This window comes from Acomys minous (assembly GCF_964271855.1).
Source record: "Acomys minous genome assembly, chromosome: 3".
NCBI classification, from domain to species: Eukaryota; Metazoa; Chordata; class Mammalia; order Rodentia; family Muridae; genus Acomys; species Acomys minous.
This window is the reverse complement of record NC_140485.1, coordinates 14,593,315-14,621,141: the sequence shown is the minus strand read 5'-3', so window position 1 is coordinate 14,621,141 and position 27,827 is coordinate 14,593,315. Positions and strand designations below refer to the sequence as shown.

General features: G+C 39.4%; 1 protein-coding gene and 1 pseudogene across 2 annotated transcripts in view; one reads left to right on the top strand and one right to left on the bottom strand.

The window, feature by feature from the left end:
• Positions 1-2,329: 2,329 nt before the first annotated feature.
• TMX4 (thioredoxin related transmembrane protein 4) overlaps positions 2,330-27,827 on the bottom strand; it is a 36,270-nt gene continuing 10,772 nt past the window's right edge. Inside the window, exons 2-8 of the mRNA XM_084776167.1 lie at positions 27,256-27,371; positions 23,277-23,322; positions 20,758-20,886; positions 17,037-17,082; positions 11,871-11,972; positions 7,623-7,686; positions 2,330-6,605 (exon numbers count right to left, since the gene is read on the bottom strand). Of these exons, the coding sequence (XP_084632293.1) occupies positions 6,256-6,605; positions 7,623-7,686; positions 11,871-11,972; positions 17,037-17,082; positions 20,758-20,886; positions 23,277-23,322; positions 27,256-27,371 (853 nt within the window). The 3' untranslated portion in view covers positions 2,330-6,255. The remainder of the gene's footprint in view (positions 6,606-7,622; positions 7,687-11,870; positions 11,973-17,036; positions 17,083-20,757; positions 20,887-23,276; positions 23,323-27,255; positions 27,372-27,827) is intronic.
• On the top strand, positions 21,464-21,919 carry LOC311593120 (non-histone chromosomal protein HMG-14-like; annotated as a pseudogene). Its single transcript has one exon. The product of its transcript is annotated as a non-histone chromosomal protein HMG-14-like (transcript).

Genomic DNA, 27,827 nt, shown 5'->3' with positions numbered 1-27,827 from the left:
GGAGTTCTTGTCCTCTTTGGGTCCCTCTATCCTTTTCCCCAGTTGTACAAGACTCCCTGAGCTACAATTGTTTGGCTGTGGGTCTCTGCAACAGTTTCTATCCACTGCTTGGTGGAGCCATGTTTTCAAGAGCAATTTCTTCACTTGCTTCTGCCAGTACACCTTTGCTCTCCTTCCCCAAAAGCATTCATAAGAGAAATGATTGATTTAGTGTGAATCCAAACACTTGTTTAATTCCAGGCTCATGCCTATGCTTTTAGGGAACTCTTGTCTGCACACAGACCAGGACAAGTTTTTCCTTGGTTTTCATGGGCTGATGAGTCTTTGTTTTTGCCAAGGACAGAGATGAGAATTTGCAGTTATTGCAGTTCATTCCCACTTTGCAGTAGCCAAGCCTTGTATATCTAGTATCTGGAGAACCAATAAAGCATGAATTCAGTGGCTTCCAGATAAGTGGGCTTTTCACCACCACCCCATCACCCCACCACCACCACCACCACCACCATCACCACCACCACCACTACCACCACCATGACAACCACCACGACCACCACCACCACCACCTCATCACCATGACCACCACCACCACCACCCCATCCCCACCACACTACCACCAAGACCACACCCCCCCCCATCAAGACAGCCCTAACAGCTCCCTTACTTGCTTCTTGCTTTTTGTCAGTTTACCTTTTGTACTCCATGATGTAGCAAACATTTCTAGTTTTTGTAGTCTCTTCCAAATTTCTGTTCTACTACACTGCTTACCAGGTATACCTTAAAGAGTCACATCTAAACATTTCTATCAAAAATCCCATTTTAATACACACAAAGATCTTCTGGCTTGTGTCAAACCCTAAATTATTGTCTGCGTGTTATAAACAGAGTCATTCTCCCAGCTCCCAGAGTTGTAGATGGGTTCTTGAGGCCATTATTTGAAACTACTACTAAGGCTCCTTAAACTACCAGGAAAGAGGCTTATCTTCCTGTTAACATGTAAGAGCAGACCTATAGTTTCAAAAGGGGGCTAATAGACAATAAAATTTTGCTTTTAACCATCCTACTTTATATTACTTAAAAACACAACTGCTGGTCAGAGAGATGCATGCCTATAACCACAGCACACTTAGAATGCTGAGGGAGGATTGTAAGTTGCGAGGCTAGTCAGGGACAGATCTTGAGTTCTAGAGTGATAACCATCATGACCCTGCTTCAAACCAAAACCTCAAACACAAAGTAAAATATTAAAAAACACAAGTGACAGCTAAAAGATAATTCCTCATTTTCCAGTAAGTAGACGTGTCTGAAGTTCAGTTGGCTTGGCTTGGCGCCTTATTTTACACAGTTGTTAAGGATGTGAAAAGAAAGCACACTGTACAGAATTGCTATTAGTCAAAACAATAAAGAGGTCAACCTATAATCTATTATGTGCTTGAGACCTATGCTTATAATTTACTGCCCAGAGAGCATGGGTTCAAAGAGCAGACAATTCCATGGTGTAAAGACTTGGTAACCTCATGAACGTAGTGAGCCCTTTGTCCTTCTGCAGCACAGACACTTTCTGTGTCTATCATATAGTCACCGCCCAAGTAACTATAATTCCAGAAAAAGGTTCCACCAGTGACAAAAACACTCTACATTCTGATGGCCAAAAACTTTCCAGAGGGTAGCTAATACTAAGTTACCAGGATTAAACAGAATCCCACTTAATATACCCATGGAATCTATAAATTACTAAAAATCATTCGAACAAAAGGAAATACTTACGGAAAGACAAGAAACTGTCATCACTCCCTCATGTAAAAAGAAAATCAAGGCCAAAATCTATCTGAGGGGTAGCTTAGTAAAGAACTTTCACTACATTTCATCCCCACAGACAGAATTCTCAGCTTTCCTTTGGTAATGGCACTGTGAAAATGTAAACTTAATAACTTGTTTTTTAACTAGACTGGTTACTACTATCTTTCCAAAAGGGATAAATGAAATCTCCATTACCTCCCACCCCTCCCTCCCTCTCCCTCCCCCCCTCTCACTCTCTCTGTTTATGTGTATATGTACAAAAGAGGCACATTGTCTCTGCTTTTTATTCCTACCGTGATGGGAACAGGTAAATTGAGTCCTAGGAGACTGAGGCTCAGCATCTTGGAGGACTAGCAGAGTCATTTACTAAATGCACCAGCCCTGGCCATGGCTAGTGTAGTGATCTCCTATAGACAATACAATGAGCTGTGATGTATTGAAAAGCCCTTACATCTTTAGCATTGACTTTGAGCACATGGCATGGTTTTCACCAAGTTCAGGAAGGAGAGATGGAGAATCAACAGTCAGAGAATAAACAGAGAAGAAAATTATTTTTTTAACAAAGTAATATATTCAACTGCTTTCACAAATGCTTTTTGTGTGAAAATATGTATATGAAAAAGCAATACTCCATTCTGTTTCCCTTGGTCATCACTATCATTATGTTTGACACAAATGGAACTTGACAATAAAATGGCAGTATGTAGGCTAAGGGGTATGTACAATTCTGTGATCAGAGAATTTATAATGCGGGCAATGTAGTACTTGAAATGATACACTGATTTCTCACTTCAGTTGCTATACATCTATCTGAGAGAGCACAGAATACATAGGTGAAGAAAAATAAATACATAGGGCTAAATAACACTATTACAAAGAATAAACAACCATTTTATAATGTATTGACTTAAAATTGAACAGCGTCTTTAGTATAAAAATTGCATTTCTACAAAGCTGTCTAGAAGCAAATAAAATTCATCCACATTAGAAACAAGTCAAAGCCACATGTGAACAGCATCACAGTGTACACAGAACTTTTGAGAATATGCCTCCAAGGTCCACATGCTAGGCTGAAGCTGTCTAAGGTTTCTCAGTTGAGCCTCCTGCTTCGGGTAGCTGCTCAGAGAACTGACCCAGCAGTTTCAGCAGACTCCTCCGTGGCTTCTGTTAGACTAGCTACAATCTCAACAGGACCAAATCTAAGAATGAGGTAAAGAGACACAACACTAGGACAGTTCTTGTTGGCACAAAGATTTACACAAATACTTTCCAAATAGTTGATAGAATTGACAGGCTAGTCAATCACACATGTACAATACTGTCAGGAATAACAGCAGGACACTAAACAGAACACAGGAAACCTGCACACACCAGCAAAAGCACCAAGCCCCCCTCTTCCTCTCACTTCAAGCTTAGGATTTTATGCTGAAATACCATTCACCACCCTTTTTAGTCTTTTCAAAGTTCCGTTTGGACTCTATTGTTTTCCATCTTGCAAAAAGCCACATGATAGATATTTCCTTAACTAGTGTTTATCAACCCCCACCACCCCCTGCCCAAAGATGTTACAAGATGCAGTTATTCAAGCTTACACACACTCAACCATGTGGCAATATCTTAACTATCAGCCAGTTTTTTGACCCTAAACCTTAAGTGTATGAGATTTCAGCTGAAAGCTGATCTGTGTCAAGCTGATTTGCCTTCAATTAATTACACTAGTTACTATAGATAACAGGTACAGCTCATATGCACAGGGTAAGACTGCAGTGATTGCACACAGTGCAATGGCCTGCGGAGTGAAGGAGCCATCCATTACCTGCTTCATGATTAGCCTTCAAAATAAAACAGTAACAACAACAACAATGTGAAACTGCCTGAGCACTGCTTCTGTGAGATTCTAAGCAAGTTGGCATGGTTCAGCACAGTTAAGGAGGTGAAAGAAAAAAAATTTACAGAGGCAACTGCAATTTTCAGTATTTCAGTGAAGAACAAGGCACCTTACACTAATTGCCTGTACATGAAGTACTATACACTTTCATTCCACAATCGCTATTGCATTCATCCAATTTTAACTTACAGAAAATAGCATTCTACAAATAAATAGCAGATATAGCAATGGAGAGGAAGCATGGTTAGTTTTTGTTTTATAAAATCATGTTTCCATGCACTAAACTTCTGGATTAAATTTACTATGTACACAAAAAATAAGGTTATGTTAAACATTGATCTAATTTTAAGTTGATCTTTTCCTTTGATTTTATATTAACTCAGTATTGAAAATAAACCTAAAGTCTTCAAATGGAAAGAAATTAAATTAGCTAATTACTTTCTGGGCTATTTACCAGAACCCAATTTTTGCCAGGATGTTAAAAACAGAAGATCTAGGAAAAATGATTCCTATAGATAAATATAATTTTACTGGACTGGACTCTCTTCTCCATGACTTTTTCTCCCAGCCTCTAATTTCTTTTCAATATTATCAAGAAAGGAAATATATTACCTTGTTGTATAACTAAATAGTATTTAGGGTCTAATTGGGAACTGGTTTTGAATAATTTATAAAAGCCAAGACAGACTAATTCTTCAAGCCTTGTGTCTTGTCAAACATCCCACTAAAACCCAATTGTCAATTTGGAGGAGCGTACTTCACAGAGCGGAGAGTCGAGGCTTCTTCCCTTTCCCACTCCTCTGAACTTGGACTTACTATCCTTGAATACTTCAGCGTCTGCTGACAAGGGAAGGGAATCCACTGGCAGAGCAAAGTGCAGCTCAGCTCTAGCAGGAAGATACCAGGTACCACAGAACCACGGCATTTTTAAGTAAGGATGTGTCAGGAGGTCAGGAAGGCCTCCAGCTCAGTGATGGCCTCAGCCTTGAACTGACTGTTAGCTAAGTTACAAAGATGAAATAAAAACATTAATAAGGAATGAATTGTCACAATAATATTTTTCTTTATGCAAGGTTTGCAGCAGCCTCATACAGTACCGAAGGGGAGATTCTGAACCTCAACTACCAAGGAGCTTCCCGTTGGCAGCTAATGCTGGGAAAGGGATCTCTAAGCAGCCAGGGAAATACACTACACATCCTTTCTTAAAAATAACAAAAACATCTTGAATTTCACAATCCTGTAGTCATTATTCGCACTCAATCCAGGAGGAATAAGATTGACTTTAGTCATCTTTCATACAGCTAGAATCTAATTTTATGGATTTATTCTCAGACATGAGAGAGTAAGAGAGGAGATGGTGAGAAATTATTTTTAAAAAGAAAGCTGGGTTCCTTGATACTAATATTAGCTTGAGTACAGAGAGATTTATAACAATACAATTCTCTAGAGAATTAAGGGAGACAGAAACAAAATCAAATATTTCACCTCCTGATATTGATTTTCATCATTTTTCACCAGAAGCACATCACTAAAAGCAAGGCAGACATGCCTCGTCAGTTGTTATTAAAGTGCTTCCAGAGACAGAGGACCCCTCGAGATAGAAACTAAACACCACAGACCTGAAGCTGCCTTTACCGAACTACCTTGTGGCGACAAGACTGAGAGTACTTTGGGTTCAGAAAATCAAAGAACGTGGCTGAAGGAACTCTTGAAGAAGTTACCTTGTCAGCACGACAGGCTGAACTAAACAAGCTGTTGTATGAAACCCCTACTTTCTTTTGACTTTTCAGAGACTACAGCATGTCCTTTGGGACATCTGGCAGTCTTAGCTTCATCAGCTGTGGTTGCTGATTACCTTACAGCTTTAAGCCGAATACAGGTAATGGATGCCGGCTCACTGCTGCCTGCTGCTCTTACTACAGAAGTTGTGAGGTGTAGGAGTCTTCAGGCCACAGAGGCAAAGCTACAGAAATTGAAGGTAAAAAATAAAAGACAACAGAGACCAAGAGAGGATTCCACAGTTCCTTTTTGAAGTTGTATCTATACCCAGGTCGCCCACAATTTCTAGCTCCAAGACAGTGTTTGGGGGCTGAGGTACCCAATGTTTCTTTCATGACAAAAACAAATGCTTAACAATGAAGTCCAAGACTTTTCCTGTACTTCACGGATGCTCTGGAGTAATGTGGCTTCACTCTCATTTTATTAGGCCAGCAGCTTCACTTTTAAAGGTGCTAATGAGGACTGGAGAGAAGTCCTCTGACTGACTCTTTGGCCCCCAAGCATACGAACTTGTTCTCCACCCAAGTCCCCACAAAGATCCTAACACCATGCTGGCTCAGTGCTCCACCTGACTCTCTTTAGGACCCCGAGGCTTACTAGCGTGTAACCACAGGACCAGAGATCATCTTTTAAAAGTGACCATTGCTCATTAAGAACAAAGCAACAAAACAAAAACAAAAACAAAGTCCCTAAGGATTTGGCTTAAACTGCAGACCAGAGGGAAAGCTGCAGACCAGGGAGAAGCAGACTTGCTCTTCTGGCCTGTATGTTTAGAAATGGCATCAGGAAACCTATGGTCCCTTGTTGGCACGCTGACTCTTGCGCTGCCTCACTGAGTCTTCCCCCACCTCCTGTGTATTGGCTGAACGAGGTTCATCAAGATCAAGCTCCCCCTGGGGCACACTGCCCTCCTTCAGGACTCCTTGGTCTTTGGGGTCGCTTCCCTCCTCATCCATGCCGCCTGCCAGGTTGTCCTCTTCCTCATCTTCTTCAGCTTCATCCTCATCTCCAAGGTCCTCTTTCTCTTCCTCATCATCCACAAGACTGTCTTTGTTTTCCTCTTCATTTGAGTCATCCTTTTCTTCCTCTGCATCCTGTAGCTGTTCAGCTGCTTGAGCCTCCTCTGGCCTCTGACCCTGTTCTATTGAGAGTAGACAGAGAGAAAAGAAAAACAAAAACAAAAAAAACTTCTGGATAAACAATAACAACTTAGTAATTAACTCACCATGTAGCCATGAGATGGACAAATGGGGAATTTTCTGCTCCTAAAGTGCTGGTATCACATGAACAGATTTTCTGGTTGAAGCTTAGCCCCAACTAGATATTTCATATTCCCCTCTTGGGGCATCACTGACTGTGATGGAAAGGCAGATGGGAATGGACTTACTTTTGGTTTTGCTATGCATTACATACTGTGTAAAAGACTCAGTGACTCACTGTTCATAGCAACTATTTCAGACAAGTGGGCCAATCAAAGGTCTGCTCCCCAAGAGTTTAAGAACAAAGCCAAGAAGAAAAGGCCTCCCCTTACTACCAAGTTAAATTGATGAAATGTGAGTTGGGAATATTGATAGTGTTCCCATCCTCAATGAGCTTCAGAAATGTAACATCACTTGGGCTGGGTAGGAAGCCAGAGAACCCCAGCAGCAGTTTACAATGGCTGCCTTTCACACTCCATAAAACTGAAGTCATACATGTCCTAGCTATCTGTGAAGTCTTAAAAATGTCTAGAACTAAAGATATGACCTTATTTAAACTCCTGAGAAACTCAACACTATAAGTAAAGGTCATCAAGTCTAGAGTCAGGTAGGCCCAGAAGTAGAGGAAGTAAATACAGATTTGGGCAAACTGCTTAAAGGAGTTGAGGTAGTGAGTCTTGGAGACTCAACAAATGTTGAGTTCCTCTAAGAATCTTTCATTCCAATTCAAAAATAAAAGTTAGCCACTGAAAATTAAGGGGGATAATCCCAAGGAGAAAATGCAATCTCCAATATGAAGTATATTCCAATTTTAAAAGAGGAAAGTAAATGTTACTCAGTTATATGGGAGTTCCCTAGGGAACTCAACAGAGGGGTCTGGATGCTCAGTGAAGGGTCTTGAAAGCTAGAACCAAAATGCTGAGCTACAACTTCCTCCTATGAGAACTTCTCAGACTCACCACAGCGTTTAGATGCAGATCTTGGAAAAGGTACATAGAAGCATTCTGAAATCACCACCAGGACCTGGAGGAAACAAAGCGACTTCACACTGAGAAGATAAACTGCCAATCCGCCTCAGCATCAGATCTGTTCCCTAACCAGACGTCCCTTAAGCAGACACTTAGCAGCTAGTCAAGCCTTTAGAAAGATATAGTTGCGTGGAAGAGCACTCCATGGTACAGGATTCTTGAATAGTTGGAAAAAAAAAAACCCTGCGCATACACAAGAAAATTCTGTAATGCTGAGAACTAAGTTCTCTTTAGGTAGAGACTGGCAGGCTTCCCATCTGACCTTGATGTCTGAGTGACTTTCTACTGTATTAAAAAAACTCTTTTTCCCTGAAAAACTAAGTTTCTTAAGGCAAGGATCACCTTGCTGCATGTTCCATACCCACGCATGGACCATATTAATGAAACTGTGGCTTGTTCCAGTAATTGGCTTGTTTCTAACCGACAGTGTAGAGTTAGCTGGAACCAGAGTTAGTTGGAACTCTCCAACTGCAACATTTTACTACCCTGTGTTACCATGCAGAACAAAGATCAAACCCAGAAGCTGCATGTATCAAGCTGCATCTTCCCACACTCACCCCCAACATACACCCTCATTCTCTCTTCTGACTGGCCGTGGACTTTGCAGTCCGCCCACCCTCAGCCTCCTGGCTACAGAAATACAGGCACTGCTATCAGAGGTATGGCACACATGCATTGCTCACTTGGACATTTCTTCTTTTACCTGGCTAACATATGGAGTAAGACTTCTCTCTGAGTGACCAGATTTCAGAAACAGGAATAGCACTTTATTATATTAGTATTTTACAGAGACTTTAAAGTTTTAATTGAAGCCACAATCCTCTGGATTGCAGTAAAATACTTTGTACTCAAGTGTATATGCATATATATATATGCATATATTCATTTGTTCAACTTCGGTTGAAGGTCCATGTTAACGGCTTAGGGAGAAATGTTGAAAGGGGGAAATAACAGTTTGACAATAAAGCAATACGTGTTTCATATGAACCATCAGTAAAGCACTCTGATACTTCAGGGATTGAAGAGATTACATCTAATGTAGGCTTTAGACTTCCCACTTGAATGAGGAAAACCCAGGGTCCTGGGCACAGGAGATGATGGGAAACATCACTGCCTGGCCCCTCTAAGCTGTGCCAAGTGGGATTACTAATATTCATAGATCAATAGAGGGCCTAGAATTGAGGCAAGGCATCCACTGTAGAAGACAGTGGGATAAAGGAAAATTTTCTGGGTTGGACAATACACCTTACGCTATTTAACAGGTTTAGACAGCAAGGGTCAAAACATATCTATCTGACAGACATAGTTTGAAAATTACATTTTAAAAGTGGGAGACATGTGTTTACTACTTCATCTTTTGTGACTTTATGTTTATTTACTTCCATAAGGAGGTAAAAATTTTTTTTCAATAATCCAGTGTTTCCAATAACTTCCAGAGAGAGCAACACACTTAGGACAAGCTTGAGCTCTATGGAGGACTGAGTACCACAGCCTAAAAGAGATTCACCCTTCAGTCCTGCCTTTGTCTGGCATTGCTGTGGCCTTGGACACGTCACGTAACTATGTTCTCACTCCATGCTCATAAAGCTGTGAATGGGCTAGCCCACAATCAAAGTCTATTTATGTGGTACTCTGTCTTCCTCCTCAGAAACTAGCAAGAAAATCTTCTAATCCTTTCATCAGGATTCTCTCAGTTCAAGATTGATTTCTGTTTCACAGGCCACTGCTAGGTTCTAAGCCACTATAAAATGGCAAGGTTTAGAAACATTGCTTATAAATAAAGGGCACTTTCTTCATCTTACACAAAGATCCTTTCAGGTTTTGGCTTCTACCTAGAGAAAAGCACCTAAATAAGGTGGGCAGATGCATTTTTCCACAGATGATGGCATCTATGCCTGTACACTGCAGACCTTCCTCTGTGGGAGGCCTTGAGGAAGGCAAAGATCATAGGCATCTTGAAAGTAATTGACTTAGCATCAAAATTTAGGCAGTGCCTGTAATAACAACAGGAATAGAAATCAGGTAACAGAAACAAAATCAGCCGCTACCCCTTATTGTTCTGTGAAAGCCTCTTCTTCAGACTACCTGCATCACTGCCTACATTCTCCACGGCTTCTCACAAAGCAGCTGGTGACGGCAGGATGCGATGCTGTCTGAGTGACCTAAGACCCTTTTCAAAAATTGAGCCCATGTGAAAAATAGCATATAATAAAATATTTTAGCTGTTAGGAGACTCAACCAAGAATACCAAACTAACAGATTTGATTTAATTATCTTCTAAATTTTGGGAAAAGATAAATACAACAGTCACACTTATATGAAGCAATGATTTAAGACATTTCCTATGGAAAATGTCATGCCCTTGCCTGTGAGTGGCTTTGTTTGATCCCCAGGTACTTAGTACCCACAGAGGCTTTGGAGTTCAGGGCCTCACTGACGAGCAGCATCAGATTGACCTTGAGACCTACAGGAGCAGGGTTTAGCACTCTGTGGCACCTCTGCCATAGCCTGGGGCTGGAAGCTTAGCACAGGCTTGCAGCCATGTGAAACTTATCTTGCTGACCTCTTCCCTCCTGTGAGTCTTTATGGAGTTGAACTTAAATAACAGACCTCATATTCATGTAGTTTCCAAACACTGATTAAAAATGAACAACAACAACCAAAAGGCAGGAGAAGTAGAACTTACATTCTATTTTTGTACAGTTAAAATCCATTAAACCAGGGCAAGGGGACCATGTTAGTTAGCAATTAAATTAATAAAACAAGACATAGCTGAGGCCTAACTAATGATTCATACAGGCAGCCAGGTCTCACCTCACTTCTAAAGTTAACATTAGAAGCCAAACTCAAAAGTGAGCTACAGTGTGAATAAACAATTGTCATGAATGAGGTCAAACCTCTTTAACTCTCTGGAGTTACTGTCCTGTACCAAGTTGTGACTTAACAATAATGTCAATTTCCAGCCATTTTAGTTTTTTCAAGACTTTGCTAGATAGTCAAATTTCATTATAAAATGTAAGTAGCCTTACCAAAAGTCTAAAGTGTACTCTTTTATCTAGATATTTCATGATCTTCAATTTTTTCTACCATAAAATATTTAGAAACTATGTAATTACCAACAAAAATTTTCAAAAAGTATATTATCTTAATTTGAGTTTAAATATACAATCAAAATGTTCACCTATAGGTTAAGCAAACCATTTATCTCAGGAAAAACAAACAAATACACAAACAAAAAAACCCTAAGTGTCATAAAACATTTAAGGCAACTTCTGTATTTAAGTATGTCAAAGTATTAGTCCGACTTTCACTAGTACCTGAGGAAAAGATATATAAACCTTATGGGATGCAAACTTTCATGTCCAAAGAGGACATAGTGATTCGCTTTGAATTTGTTGTCTTCTAGAGCAATAAGGATGTTATTTTACCTACATTACCTAACAACAACAACAACAACAACAGAACCAACACCAGGGGACCAGAGGGAACTTATAAGAATCTGGTCAGGCTTCTGTGTACTGTGGGGACCCTTGTCCTACTATGGGATGACTCATCCTCTCTTAATGTGAGGTGTCTGGTCTTACAGCAGTGTGATATGCCATGTTTGGCTGATATCCCTGGACGGCCTGCCCTTTTTTGAAGGGAAGCAAAGGAGGACTGAATGGGAAGGAGGAAGGTGTGGGGAAAAACTGACAGGAGAGAAAGGAGAGGAAACTGTGGCCCACATGTAATATATAAGAGAATAAATTAATAAAAATATTAAAAAAGAATCGGATCAGGATTCAATATTCAACTGGAAGATAAGAACAAGAAAACAGTCTGTCATCTAACCTGCTAGGTATATTGTTTGTCTTTACTACAGTAGTCAAAGTAAAGAGATTTGGGTGAGGCACAGCAAATTGATTGTCTTGGAAAATTATTACCGAATCAAATAAGGTAGTTATTTCTTCTTTGATCACCATGTATATTCTTGGCAGCATTAATCTTCAGAACATTTAAGAGGTAAGATGAGGGGATGACAATTGTGAATTTCCCCTTATATTACACATTACCATTGAAACCAAAAAGCAAATTAACTGCTTAAATGACACAAAATGATATTTATGTGCTTCTCCTTTCATAAATTTTACCTGAAATCCTGTGTTTGAAGGACAAGAAAAAAGACTGAGGTTATCTTACCAGACCCATGAACAGGCCAAACACCAACGTGGCGATGACGAAGAAGATGTACGAACACCATGCAGGAATCCCAAGGGTCACTGTGAAGTAGTTATGCAGGTGCTGCATGCAATCAGAGGGATGAGCTGTTGAACTGCAGTCTCTGCTGTAACTCCAGTCTACACAGTCTGCCACACAGGCGCCCAAGGTCTATACTGAAATAATTCCTAATTAACAAGCCAAACTGTGTAGCACTGACAAACAGTGTCAAAATCATACCTAGTAAGAATTATTCTTAGAGCTCAGGATCTTGACAGAGGTCTGGCCAAATTACTTTGCCTGCTATTTCTCCCCTCACAAAGGTGTTCTAATAGCCTTCATAAAATCATTACCTATTCCTCAGTACTCAGTCCTAACATGAAATCTATTAATATATGAAGTCCTAGGGCCCTTGTCGGTTTTTATGTAAGCAAAGTGATACCTTAGAGTATGAACCATTTATATTTTTCCATGCTTACTTTTCCCAATGTTAAGCAGTATGTGAATTACAGGTATAAACTGTTCATTTAAAATCAAAGTCTACTTAGAGGTAGACTTGCCGGGCCCATACTTCCTCACCGTAAGTCAGACTGTTTTAGACCATGTTTGTTTCTCATTCAGAACAGGCTAGAATAAAATATTTAATTTCTTAGCATAAAGTAAAAAAAAAAAAAAAAAAAAAAAGGAATGACTTAGATTTTAAGAACTATAAAATCAAAATAGAAACTTGGACTCATTTTCATCAGTTTTGTGAGTTCTGGGAAGATCATTCAGTAATTGTTTTTATGGCTGCTAATGTCTTACTTGGAGCCTTTTAATTCCATGCCTAGTAACTCACTGGATTATAGTCAGTGGACTGGAGTCCTTTGGAGCCCAGATGATGTCAGCATGAATGCGTAATATAGGAACTAGAGTTGCAGAGCGTGGTGGTTGCTTGCCCTGCAGAATCTGCTTACTCTGATCAAATCTTTCCTTGCTATGCCACCATTCACCACTTTACCATAGGCTAAAAATACCTAAGTTGGTTTTTTACTTTCTAAAAGCTCATGGTTAAGAGAACTGCCCTGAGTCTTAGAAGAGACTGCACTTTTGAACAGCTTCTTGCCATATGGGCGCCAGGGGCAGAGCATTGCTTGAATATGAAACGTCCCCCACAGGCACATGTGTGAATACTGGTACTCACCTAATGGCATTGTTGTCAGTGGCTATACAGCTTTAAGGGAAGAGCCTGTGCTTGTGAGACTAGGTCCCTAAAGGGTGGGCTTAAAAGTTAGAGCCTGGTCTTAGTTCTGACACTTTCCTCCCTCTCTCCTCTTGCCCCCTCTACTGCTCTTTCTCTCTAATATTTTTATTAGTTATTTGAGAAATTCTTATATATTTAGAGCATAATCAATACATCTCTCACAACACCCTTTAGAGCCACGCTCATATACTTACCCTTCCAACCTATTTACTTTTACCATTCTTTCTTTAGCAAAACAAAAACCAAAATCAATAAATAAAATGTGTTACCCAAATACTTTTGCGTGTGGGGTCTGTCCTGATTGTAGTCCTTCCCATTTCAGCTGGGATTTTTGTCTGGCTTGAGCTTACATTTTTTTAAGTCCAACCATGTAGTTATAGCCACTGTGTATTCATATATGCAACTGCCCTGTTGTATCTAAAAAACCACACTGTTTCCTTGCACTCGTACACTACCTCTAGTTCTGACATCTTTTGGCCCCTTCTTCCTCAAGAATCCCTGAGGAAGGATATGTTATCTATGCCTTCTGTTCTCTGCACACTGACCAGCTGCGGGTCTCTGTGTTAATTTCTATCCACTGCAAGAAGCTTCTCTGATAAGGGTTGAGAGGTGTACTTATATTGGTTATAGCAATAAATCATTAGTAGTCAGTTTAATACTCTGTTCGTCTAGCAGAATAATAGTAATAGGCTCTCCTCTATCTAGGGCTAATGACCTATCTATCCATAGGTTCCTGGCCCCCATAACCCTGCCAGGGTTGGGTTCCAAGTCAAGGACCAGGCCTTAAAGCCAATCAGAAAGTGGTTGGTTATTCCCACAACACTAGTGTCACTACTGCATTTGTGGACATATACTACCAGGACAGTCACTATTGTAGTTAACAATTATTTAGCTGGGTAAGATTTATGATGAACTGTATCCTCCAGTGGTATATGTATCACCTTTTAGCACCATGAAAGCCAGCCAATATAAATGAAGCTTCTAGGTTAGTACCCACTGGAATTCTCCATGTATTGTGACTCAAGTCTGTAGTATCTTCAGCCGCAGGGTGTTATTGCCACATTCTGGAGAGTCACCATGAGCAATGGCAATGGCCTGTATGCTGTAGGCCAATAGGATCCCACTGGCCAACAGCTCAAAGGGAGATAACTGAGGGTGTTCTTTGTTCACATATGGCTCTTGTTGGGGTACTGTATCCCTCTCATAGGATAACTAACTTCATTTTCATATGTATGGGCATTTATTTTAGGCTTCTTCTGTAGTAGGTTTTCATAATGTTGTTTTGAAAAGACCTTTAATGTTAGCTTTCCCTCCTCCTAGTCCCTCCTCTGCCCTGACCTACTGCCTACCTCCCACCTCATTAAAACACTTTCTCTCCACCTCTGCAAAATGTCACTCTCTGGAAAGCCCCTACAGCCATGACAGGAGCCCTGGCCACCTGCAGTGCAACTGTGAATTGACGTAAACTCCCTGGAGTTGTTTTGGAATATAGTTTCCAACTCTTAATGTCTTAAGAGATATTATTCAGCTCTGCCTCTCTGTAAAAATGTGTATGGAACAGTTCATGCTTTTCTTGATGACTCATTGTCATTACTGAGCTTAAGCCTTGAAGTACGCCAAAAAGACAGAGGACACTAAAGGCCACTCTGTCTCTGGGCTGACTCATGCATGTATTTTTGAACTTGCCTTAGGAATACCTGCTGCTTTACCTTACTCACGAGGCGGTAATGAACAGACTAAATGAACAATGTGCAGTGTGGGTAGTTCTGGGCAATGGTGTGTACCTTTTGTCCAGGACAAATGAAGAAAACACTCAAGAACTTCCTAAGTGAATTTTTAAACTACCAAAAAAAAGTTATTTGTTTCTGAATCATTGCATTTTGGGTCCAACACTCCTTAGTATTTGAAAGCATTCTTTTATTTTAATGTTTCCTTTCAAGTTTCTTGTATCAACTTATCTTTCAAGGGATCTATTTGAACTTCTAAAGAAATTCTGCAATACTGTGGTTTTTGTAGATAATTAATTATTACTAAAGACTAATGACTAAATAATTACTAAGGACTGAAATTAATGAAATTGTTTCTATAACCTCAGACATAAAGACATACTTTGAGTTCACAGCAGCTTTAGAGACCCTTATGAAATATTGGAGTTGTAGCATTATGAAGCTTTTATATGTAGTTGATAAGAGATCCAGTTTAGCATTAGATTTTTATGTTTCAATTTCCTTAATCATGTTTCCTCAGGTCAAAACACTGATACTTGCTCAATGTTATATGCTTTCATTATATAGAAGTATCCTACTCTATTTATTGAAAATATTTTAAAATGTCAGGTAATTATTCTGAACTTTATTTAATATATTAAATATATTTTAGTATATATTATAATATAAATATAGTATATAAATAAATATAAAATATAATATAGTATAATTAGACATAATATGTTATATAGGATATAACATAAAATTATTGATATATATATAATTTTATATAATATATATTACTAGTATTTTACCAGATGACTAAATTAGAGCTAATTTTTGCTACATATAGACTTGCATAAAGGAATTAAATGAAATAATATTTAAATAAAATAAGATCATTTCAATCAGTGGTCAGATCAAGCCCTCCACGAATAGGTAAATTCTTCTGTGTCCAGGAAGGCCATCCTTCACTCTAGACATCTGAACTCTTGAAGCCAGCAGTACATGGTTTCATTCAAAGCTGCAGTGGCCCTAAACGAGTCATAGGGTTTGCAGCTCATCTGCATCACAGGCTGATGCAGAACTCTTGAAGAGTTCAGGAACAAACTCATGATCCCTTTCACACACATTTCAGAATTCTTTTAATAACTTTCCTACATGGGAGCAAACAGCGAGGCCTTTTCAGTGGCAGCTAAGGCTTTGTGTTTCCTTTTACAGTCTCTCTCTGAATATCTGGAAAACCTAAGCTTGAAGCCTTCTGCAAGCTTCAAGAAAGGGACTTCATAGATGTATGCCACCTCAAGATAACTTGCTATGAGAATTTCTGGACATTGTGGTAAATGGAAGAAAAAGATGAGAGAAGAGATGTCCCCATTTAGATCACAGGGGAGCACATACACATGGGAACTGCTACAGAATTTTATCTTAAGTCTGTTATTAGAAGCCATAGTTCAAAAATAAATAAGTCTACGGTATTGTGTTGTTCACAAGCAGAAAGAAAGCAATTCAAACACAATACACAGTAAATCTATGGCAGTAATCTCTCTCTTCAGAGAAAGAAATGGTCAAAGGACATGTTGAAGACCAAGAAATAAGTCAATATTTAGCCTAAATAATTGTTGTAACTCTGAAGTGACTATGTGTCATTATACAAGCACATACCACAGGAAGTGTTTTATACTTGTGAGCCACAACTCTTTTGGTTTCTTCAACAACTACACAATTCCATCACTGTAGTTCAAAAATAGTCAAGAAACACCAGATACTGTAATGATAATGCTGTTTAAAGAAAGCTTTGTTTATAAAATCAGGAAGCCCTTTTCAGGAGACAGTTTGCTGCTTCCAGACTCACAGAATGACTTTCATGACAATCTTTGATCTATAAAGATATTTTCCAAAGGGAAAAATGAGATAAAACAGAACCACATCACACAAGCTTTTTTGCTTTTACAAGTAATTCATCATCAATGTAATAAAGTATGACTCGGACACAGCTGTCATGGGTCCCTCTTCAAATTAGGCTTCTCTATAAATGGATTGTTCCATGACAAACCAAACATGAGAGTAGTTTTATGGCTTAAGGAAAGCAGAACTATAAAAATACTTATACATTTTCATTTTCCTATTGTTTAAAAGGTACAATTTCACTCATTAAAAATATATCTTCAAATATAATAACTATTTAAAAGTACTCACCCAAATCTTGCCAGAGATGCTAAAAAGACCAGCCATTCCAGACATCCTAAGAAAAAAAAGAGAAGTATCCTGGTCAGATACAAAGACAAAACCCAAGCAAAGCTCAGGCCAGGGACCACACCTTCACTGAGCCTGCACTCCCTGCTCTCTCTATTCCATTCACTTCAATTCTCAAAAAGATTAGATTTCACGGTCATTATCTAGACCACTCTGCTGTAAATACATTCAAAATCCTTGGCCCCTTATCCCTTCATCCTACAAAAACTACAACTACGAACAAATTATATATGTAGAAAGACAATACAACCTGCTGACCTCCAAAAGTGAAAGCTCAATACTGTCTAGTATAGTATCTTTCAAGATGTAACTATCATAGCTCATTTGTTTTTCCTTCTTTCAATCCTACACATCCGCCCCAATGAGCATTGTCAACTCACAAGCACACAAGCACTCCTTGTACGTCACTGTAAACTCAGAAGCCATCATGTGATCACTTCTATCGTCCTATCAAATCTGAGCCTGATCAGCATACCATCTTTGTATCAACAGCAAAGTCTACTTGGCCTAACATACGCCAATTTATGAGCCTGTGACTTAGATCTTAACACGTTTGCTTTGGTGATGACATGATTCTTTCTGTCATCCCTTCTTTCCGCATTATTTCTCTACCTCTCTGGTATCACTCTCTTTAGCACAAAGACATGTCAACCTCACCTCTATCTTTTGAACTAGGCAATTCTGCCCCTCACATGGCTCTCAAGTTTCAAAGGAAAGTTCTCTCAGTTTCTTCAGCGGTTGAAACCATTTAAATTTGGCTACATTCTAACCACCATTTGCCAGGGCCACAACAATGTCACCCTGCTATATTCTACGTCCTTGTCAGAGTTTATCTTTCTTTGCCTCTTGGCATCATAGGACACAAGTAGTTACTATTTGTTTCTTTAATATCTTTTATTTAGTTTCTAAAAAATATTTCACCCTTGTTTTTCCTTTGCCTCACTGACACTGAATTTTCAATTTCCTTTCTTAATTCTAATTACATGTATTTATTGTATGTATGTGTAAATACACAGTTGAGCAATATACAGTCGCCATAGAAGAACTTGTTTGAGTCCGTATTCTCATTCTACCATGTGGGCCCAGGCATCAAACTCAGGTCATCAGGCTTGATGGCAAGCATCTTTACCTCTGTGTTATGCCACGGGTCTACTTACTTTTTGATGTCTTGTTTAGTATTTAGCCTCTTACCTTTGAGGTGAGTTGCAGATTTATCCCAAGAGCACTAGTCTTTACTTCCTACATGTTCCCTTTCATTCTGAGCCTCACAGTCCTGTCGAAGTCTTCTGTAATTGTGTTCATTAATTCTTTACAGGGAACTATCTACACTCACTCTACTGAACAGCTTTACAGAGTCTAACATATTTTTCTTCCTTTCTAATATTTTTGTTAAGACTCTCAGAATTTCACACAATAAATTTTGGTCATATTCACCCCAATTCTTCCCAGATCCACCCCCACCTCCTTACTGCCCCCTTGCTTCATGTCCTAGGAATAATGGAATAGGACAGCAGTTCTATTTTGTTGGTTTTCGGAACTGAGGCCATGATTAAAAGGGACAGCTGAGTGCATTCGTATTGTGCGCTAATGGTGAAATGATGAAAGCGTTTGCCAAGAAGGTTTTCATTAATCCAGAATGAAAGTCAGAGGTTCGAAGATGATCAGATACCGTAGTAGTTCCGACCATAAACGATGCCAAATGGCTATGCAGCAGCATTATTCCCATGACCCAACCAGCACCTTCTGGGAAACCAAAGTCTTTGGGTTCAGGGGCCAGTATGGTTGCAAAGCTGAAACTTAAAGGAATACTCCTAGGTGTGGGGCCATCCAATGGAGTGTGGTTAACATACCAGGAAGTCACACCCGTATAAGAAAACTGAATTTTTCTTTCAGAAAAGAAATCCAGGCCAGGTGTGGTGGTGCAGGCATTTAATCCCAGTACTCCAAAGGCAGATCTTGATTTTAAGCTATCTAGCAGTTTTTTTTCTCAATATTTTAATTAAAATCTAATTGTATCACTTTCTCCTTCCCATTCCTCCCTACACCTCCAACGCAGACAAAGCTCCTCCTGTGCTTACTTCTTCTGAAACTTATGGTGTCTCTCTCTCTCTCTCTCTCTCTCTCTCTCTCTCTCTCTCTCTCTCTCTCTCCCTCCCTCCCTCCCTCCTTCCCTCCTTCCCTCCCTCTCTTTTTTTTAAATGTCTAGCAGAATCTTGATGGTGAGAAATAGCAAGGACCACCAAATACTGAACAGGAATCCCAGAGAGATTTTTGTTGTTGTTTTCCTTGTAAATGCTCCTCCTCATGTTGGCCAATTCTACTTTACAAAATCAACTTTAAATCTACTTATTTTCTCCATCTCTACCATTGACACACTGGTATAAGCTGCCTTTCTTTAGGCTGGATACTGTAAAGACCTTGTAACTGCTTTTAATTGACCTATTCTTGTCCCCCCAAATCTCTCTTCCTAAAAGTCAATTTTTCTTTTTGCATGTACTTATTTTAAAAAATCCCTTCCTGATTGTGGTCACCGCCCTGTACACCCTATCTTCAAAGCTTACTGTTTCCTCAACTCAGGCTCTGTTCATCCTTTCACAGTGCTCCACTCTGCCACCATGCTGCTCCCCAAGAACTCTACACAGCACTTCCCCAAACTCAGGCTTCTGTGCGGGCTAACTTCATCCTGTGGGTGTCAGCCCTGCTTTTCCCCAGCCCACAGCTCCTCCTGTCCTGAAACTCTCACCTCAAGGCCCCCTTCAGAGCAACCTCTCTTAACATCTCCTCAAGCAGGCCCAAGATCCAAGTTTTTCCAGCCTAATATAAGAAAATCTGGTGTTGTTTTACTAGGTCTCTTCAAATGATCCTATCTCTATAGTTTGTTTTGCAATTTGTCTTGGTAGTTTTAAGTTATCTAATAAGGTAGTGGAGAAAGCAAGCCTACACAATGAAGTCATAAACACCTGACTCCTAGACCAACATCTAACATAAAAATCAGTGCTCAGTTATTTATAGAATGACATGCCAGAGGTGAGCTATTTATAGGATACTTTCCATATCTCCTAAGCACTAACATGTGTGTCATGTGTTAAATGAAATACTATTACATTACATTGGTTCTATGGTATTAAAATATTTTTATACTTGTATATGCAAAATAAAATTATTTACTAATATGGCCATTCAAGATTAAAGCCAAATAAAGAATGAGTGACTGCACTTCAGCCTTATCTACCTTACTAAATATTATCAAAAGCTATCCCCAGGAACATTGTGCTGGACAGCCCACCCCACCACCACTTTTATTTTCAATGTAATTCACAAGAATCCCTGAGTACTGTAAATTAAGAAACATTTGCCATTCCAGATAATGGCAACCAGCACTCAGTCCTACACTTGTAAAGAGGAAACCGCTGGCATGGCTGCTGCACACGGTGGGAGAGCGGTCTCCTAGAGTGCCCCCTCTAGCCCAGCCATTCACTTACTTCCCACTATGCTAAAACCAGTCTCAGTACAGGTGGGTCACAACCAGAAACACTACACGGACCAGTAAAAATGTGCAGTCTAGATAAAAAGAAAGGAATATGAGAAAAAGTCTAGACGTGTAAGGTCTGCACATCAACATGGAACCTATTATTTTACATACAGCCCCTTACTGATAGCTTACGTTAGGGAAGCTGGGGACTTCCAGCCAGTCAGAGGCTCAACTGATTGCCACTTTTTCTCTAAGATGTAATTCTGTAAGTCTTCATAGATTCCTGAACCACGGTAACGGCGGAATATCCCATCTTTTGCACTGTAGATTATAAAATCAAGTACAAATTAGATAAATCAGAATAGTTATTACAGAATAATATTCAAAGTAATTATTGATCACACATGTAAACTCTGCTTGAATTTTAAATTAGCTCAAAGAAGAAAAAACTGTAGCCAGACATAAACCAGTAGGCATGTGCTATTCATTCTAACCTAACACTAATGAGAAATTCTAAAACCTAAAGTGTGTAACCTACAACCTTAGGCTAAATTTCTAGCAATATTTAATCGATCAACTCATTTGCTATTGCTGGGTCATGCAAGAGGAACAACAAAGGGCTCTAGAATGCGGCCCAGTGGCTAACATACCCATCACGGGCCTGTCTTGGTGAGGTATGTCCTGAGGACTCCATGCTGCTATGGGGTATATATAGCTCTGCTTGCTACCTTTGCAGTCTTATAATCCTCCCAATATATGAATTGTGTGAGGGCTGCAAAGGGGGCAATATCATCGGCATACATAATAGCAAGGCTTGCTCTCTTTCAGGTATTATGCAGGGCTCTGCTACTTCATGTTGAGGCCTGGCCTTCTCTGGATAGCCAATTCCAGAAGAAGAATGGACTCCCGTTCTCAGCAGAGCCCTGCATCCCATGTAGTCTGCTCACTCCAGAATGTTGTAAGCGGTGTCACATGGAAAGTGCAGGCCGGGGTTCTAGCACCACCCCTGTGGCCAGTTGCATTAGTCCCTAAGGCAGCGGCTGCCAGTGCAGCACAGGAGGCTCTAGAGGAAGCTAGTGCAGATGGGGCGGCGGAGGCAGAGCCCAAGCACTGCTCTATGAGGTTGTAGGCCAAACACACCCCTTCCAAGGTGCACATGAAGCCAGAAAAGGCCACCACGGGAAAGGATAACTCATCAGACAAAACAGTGCAAGCAAAAGGGAAGAGGGGAGCAGAAGGCAAACAGGCTGAAGTGGTTGGCCAGCAAGCTACAGACCTGCCTGCAGAAAATGGAGAGACAGAAAACCAGAGTCCAGCCTCTGAAGCAGAAGAGAAAGAGGTCAAGGCCGACTGACCATTCATCGTGTCTGTCAGTGACCCTGCCTTCCTCCTTGTACAACAACCCAGAAGAATGTTTTTATCAACTATTTTGTAAACACAAGTTTTTTAGTAGCTCTAGAAACATTTTCAAGAGGTGGGGAAATCCTACCTCATCCCATTTTTTTAAGTGTAAATGTAAGAGGTTAAATCATTTGCTGGATGTTTATTTTTTGGTAAAACCATGAAATAGCAGAATACTGAATCAGGAGAGGCTGTGACTGCCTCGGGGATCACCATAACATTCCATAGAGGGGGCTAGTTTTATATTCTACAACACAGAGAGCACTAATGGCAATTTGGAGTCTCAGTTATATATTTGTGTCTGGAATCTTTTCAGTTAGATCTGTTCTCCCATTTCCTAAGAAAACCAGTCCTTGGTCCTTGCCTTGTCAGAACTGTAACATCTCTGGTTATGGCAGTCCATTTTTTTTTTTAACAAATTTGATAAAATGTGCTGTGAAAGTGGAAATTTTGAGAATGTACTGTTTGTGGTTTAAAATTGTGAGTCAGTGGAATTGAGGATTATGCGCATTTGGTTGTTATGTGGGGCCTGGAATGTCACTGGAATAAGTTCAAAGAGACACAGCACACGGCTCTTCATTTTGGGTACGTGAAGACAATGTGTGACTTCAGAGTTTGGGATGCTGACCTGCCTGCCTTCAGGGACCCAGACCTGTGGGACCAAGGGCACAGGCAACGTGGAACTTCGCATGTTGCTGGAGCAGATTAATGATTCAACTACCACTTTGAAAAGAACCTACAGATATAGATTGCTAACCATGTCCACCACCCTCAGAAAGAATTTGGAAAAATAGATTGTTCAGTAAGATTAGGTAAACATGTTTTTGCTATTGGCTCTGATGCAGAAAATCTTAGGGAAAAAATAGATTGTTGAGCAAAGGTAGGTAAAGATGTTTATGCTATTGACTCTGATACAAGAAATCTTAGGGAACAACTGGAAGTTAAGTTACTCCTAATAGTAAAGCTGGAGCCTTTCTGAGGTTACAGAAGCAAGAGCAAAGCACATATCTCACATGCACCTCTAAGCGTTCCCTCGCTCACCGTCTCAGCTCAGATAGGACTCACAGGGAGAATCCACACATGCCCTTTCTTCTCTTCGTTCCTAATGCACTACTGAGTGAAGCCGGGAGTTCTGTTCCCAAGACTCCATTGAATCCGCTTGGCCTGTGTCTTGAATGACCCCAAGTGCTATATCCACAGATAATTTTTCTGCCATTTTCCCTTCACCTCTCATTAGCATGGTTCATTACCACCTACTTAACATCTCCCCCTCCTAATCTTTATAAGATCATAAGATTAATAAAACTTACTGAAAAAATGCTGGGAGAGTGGTAACAAAGAAGCGGCCACTCAAACCTAGGAGAAGCATAAACAGAAACAGTTACAAGTTAAACTCCAAGTAACTCAAGTACCAAGCGCTGAGATGCATCAAGACTGCTATATTTGTGGTTTGTGGTAACTGTGACCACATGAACGAAGATCACTGGAATTACTGATTTACATTCATTATCTTTTGACTTAAAGGAAAAAACTTTAGTCACTTTTATTTCCTAATTCCAGTTACTGACATACACATACTTATGATTTAGGTGTTACCCTAGAATTTTCTGGTTTATCTATTACTTGGGAATGTATGCAAGCTAAAATAATATATAGAGCAATATATCTGAGTTAAATACTAACTTTCTCTACCAGTTTTATGGCTTTAGATAATTTTTAATCTTTAGTTTCAGCTGCTTTATCCATAAAATGGATATATTAGCACTTAATTACTCTAGAATTAAATTATGTTAAGAACATAAGGACGTCCCTACATACAGTAAAGGACTCAACAAGTTATAGGTATTAAGTACCCCAGCTGGCAACTTAAGAAGAACAACACACTCTTCACTGCAGGGAGTCTGGTAGTAGGGCCTCTGTACCACAGTAGACAGACAGCTCCACGCCCATGCACACAGTGGCAGCAGTAAGTAGACTGAATAAGTTACTAAGTAAGAAACAGAGGAAGATAGATACATGTAGTTGAAAACAGAACATGTTGAGGATCTGGAAAGAATGCAAGGGTAGATGTGATATTTCATTATATAAATATATGAATACCTCTAAGAATAAAAATTTAAAAATAAAAAGAACATTTAAAATAAAAACAATTTAAAATATAAGGCAGGCTCAGTGAGGCAAGCTGGTAATCCCAGCACTACAAGTCTGAGGAATGCCTAGCCTATACACTAAGTTTCATGCCACTTCAAAACTATAGTGATGCTTCACAAAATGCAAAATATAGTAATAAAATAAAGATACTTGTATTATTCCATTAATAAATATTTTAAAAAGACTTAAAATTCCAATTGTTTTATATAATTTTGTGTATTTAAAAAATTTCCAAGTATTGTACATGAATCATACTTAGTTTTCATTTGTTTTTGCTACTGAACATATCAAATGTCATACTACCTATAAGTAAAAATAAATAAAATAAAGGTCTCCTTCATTTACCAACACTAAGAAACTTCTTTGTTTGAGGAAGTCATAGTTGCTGGAAATAACTAGATGAAGAAAGCAGGTAGTGTTCTCACAGAGCACAGAGGGAAGAGTTTATCTGATCACAGCCATGGCCTCACTAAGACATTGTACAAAAAACAGCATGCAGCAAACCTAACTCAAGATGAATGCAAACATCTCTCTGCCCTATAAGTGTGATCTGCAAATCAACTATATTTAGAAGAGTACCTGTACTAAGAGGAGAAAAAGAACATAACATAAAAAAAAACACATCCTTTTAACACTTATTGTTTCTACTACCTCTCTTGCTGAACAATACTGACAAAATCAAGTATCGATGAAAGCAAATTAAGCTGCTCCAATTTTTTATCTCTTCAGTCACTTGAAATTTGATGCACTGAAGCTTTGCTTTTAATAATAATGATAATGATTTCACTGTTATTATAAAATAAATCTATATTTAATAATACTTATGATTATCCTGGCTGGGCTTGCTGACTATGTTCCCTTACAGAATGAGGGGTCAGACATCCAGTCACTTCTCCTAATCAGCTATATGGAATTTTGCTCTAACCACATGAGGCCTTGGGGAAGGGCTAGAGCATACAGGCAGAGAAAGACTAGGAAACTACATACAGGAGGACTCCATCTATTAAGCCAGGAGGGAGGCACCATCCTCGCTATGGGCAGACCTAGTGTGGCAGCTATAGGGTTATGCACATTTGCCTGTAACCAAAGGGAAGGCTGGCGTGTTGTACAGGACTACCTTCCAAGGCAAACTGCTTGATGACTGTTGATAATTCCTCCATGGAAGGAAGGGCTGAAGGACCTTGGGACCCTCACTTAAAGATCCGGCCAGTCCACCCACCAGCTTGCATCCATCTCTGTCCTACCTGACCGTGATCTGGGGAAGGAAGAGTCTACAGGCAGGGAAGGACTAGGGAAGCCGACTCCATGTACACAGCTATAATGGAGTTGTCAACCGTGCAGAATGCAGACCCTCCAGTGTGGCTGCAGTAGCTAAAGATACAACTGTAGTAGAAAAGGAAACTACTAAAAATTTAAAAATCCATATTTTGAAGTTTTCTATGATAAGACCCAAGTTTTGTTCTTATGTATATTAGTTATTTTTAAGTGATAAATGTTAATTTGTGTTTATTTGGAATTTAAAATGGCCTCCTATCTTATATTAAGGGAAAAGTGATTCTTTTTATTTATAAATTATAGCTAGCACAGGCACATGGAATGGCTCATGAGTTCACCATTCTAAAACCGAAAATGAACTATCTGATTCAAGCAGGAATATCATAAAGATTAAAACCCCAAGGTATCACCTCTCAGATTATTCACTAGAGAGAAAGGAGAGGATGGTTCTTCACATTTTCTGTATTTAGTGTTGCTAGTTTTGCTAAGTGTTCAAACTTAACTTCACCAATGGTGACAATAGGAGCCTTCTGATGCGGGGCAACATGAATTTACAGCACTATCTATATAGTACTCTTTCTATAATCTGAATGGAATCACATTCCTATAGCAAGCTTCCAGTTTATAGAAAACAGGAGAATAAGATAAATATTGCCATAGAAAAACGTCTGTAAATCGTGGCCTATTCTCTTAAGCATACTGACACCATTAAAAAGAGAGAAAAATTCTAGACTGGGAGAAACTAAAAATGCTGTGAAGTTGTTTTAATTTCCTCAGACGATGGGATGAGATGAGAGCTGCACCCAAGCTTTACCAATGCATGGCTTGTGCTGAGCCCAGAGCATTTCTATCTAACTATCCCTAGGTCTAGACCTGGAAATTTCTAGTTTCTGTACAATCTAATCTTCTGCAAGGCCAGATCTTGAAGGCTTCAGCTTCCAGCCTCCATCTGCTAACATCGTCCTAGAATGTTTTCGGCCTCTAAGACTTACTGCTAAATAAGCTCACCCTTTCCAGTTCTTTCTGAACTTTGGCTGGCTGGTTCAACTCAACTATTCTGGCTGAAAATTCCTCTCCAAGCTGACTGATTCAAATTGGCTTCTCTCAGCTTCTGACTGAATTGTTCTGCTTGGGAAAACTGCCTCTGAACTTCATGAACTGAATTGCACCACACTGCACCGCTCTGTACTTCCAAACTCTACTGTATTCCTGTACTGTATTCCTCCTCCTCCTCTCTCTACACTACTCCCAAGTATGGTGTATCCTATCTCTGACTCATTCTGTCAAATCTTTCTCTGATTTGCCACTTTGTCTATCCCTCAATAGATGTCATCATGTGGGGTTAAAGGTGTATACTAAATTCCAGCCAGAAAGATTAAAGGTATATACTAAGGATGTGTCTATAAAGCAGCCAGATCGCACAAACCTAGATCTTTGGATGTGATCCCTTGCCAGAGCAGCCATGTTGCTGGATTAAAATTCCTCTGCAAACACTTAATAAAATCCAAGTTATGAACCTTGATTGGATCACAATTCAAAAAAACTATACAAAAATCAATGGGAAGCCAGATTTGGCATGCTAAAAAAAATTAACTATCATGATATTTACAACTTACTGACAATAAATGTATCAACAAACAGTAATAATAATAAATACAAATATTAATGTATATATGTTTGTATGTGTGTATGTATGTATGTATATGGGTAAACACGCAATCATAGACACTTAAAGGTCAAAATGTGGTCTGTTGCTTCTAGCTGGTAAGTTCAACACCCTACTTGGCCAATTTTCTACACACACAAAAAGTTCTAAGTAGCCAGTTGCTAATCTTCCCCACCTAAAGATGACATTTACAGTACCTGGTTCTTGAATGACATCCACCTTCCCCACGCTGATCTGAAGTGTGTCTCCATTCTTTGCAAAAGTTTCCCATTCAGAATCAGTCTGCTGGCAGGATGGACACCATGGGGCATAGCTGTAAGAGCAGAAGAACTAATCAACATAAACTATGTGGAGTAAAATCTATAAACAAAATTAATAGAACAATTGAAGATAAATTCCCACCTAAAGGGGGAATAAAAGCAAGCTTTCCAAAGTTATTTGACATAAAAAAGTGTATTTCCCACTTATGATTTTATATACAAATATTAATTCTATTGGAAAAATGAAGTCTATTTTTAAAAATTATCTTAACATATAAAAACACTTCCTCCATATGATTTTTAAATAAGTGAATCAAGTTTTATCCTTTTTCAGGTATCTTTCATCTATGAGGCAAATATGTTTTGAGCATCCAAATTAAAATAACTTCCAAGGATGTCTCAATACTAGCCACGCCAATTCCAGATATCTAAAATCTATAGATGTGATAGGCAGAGACCAAAGAACAGTCACTACTGGGTGCCCTCGCATGCTTGCAAGTATATAAACA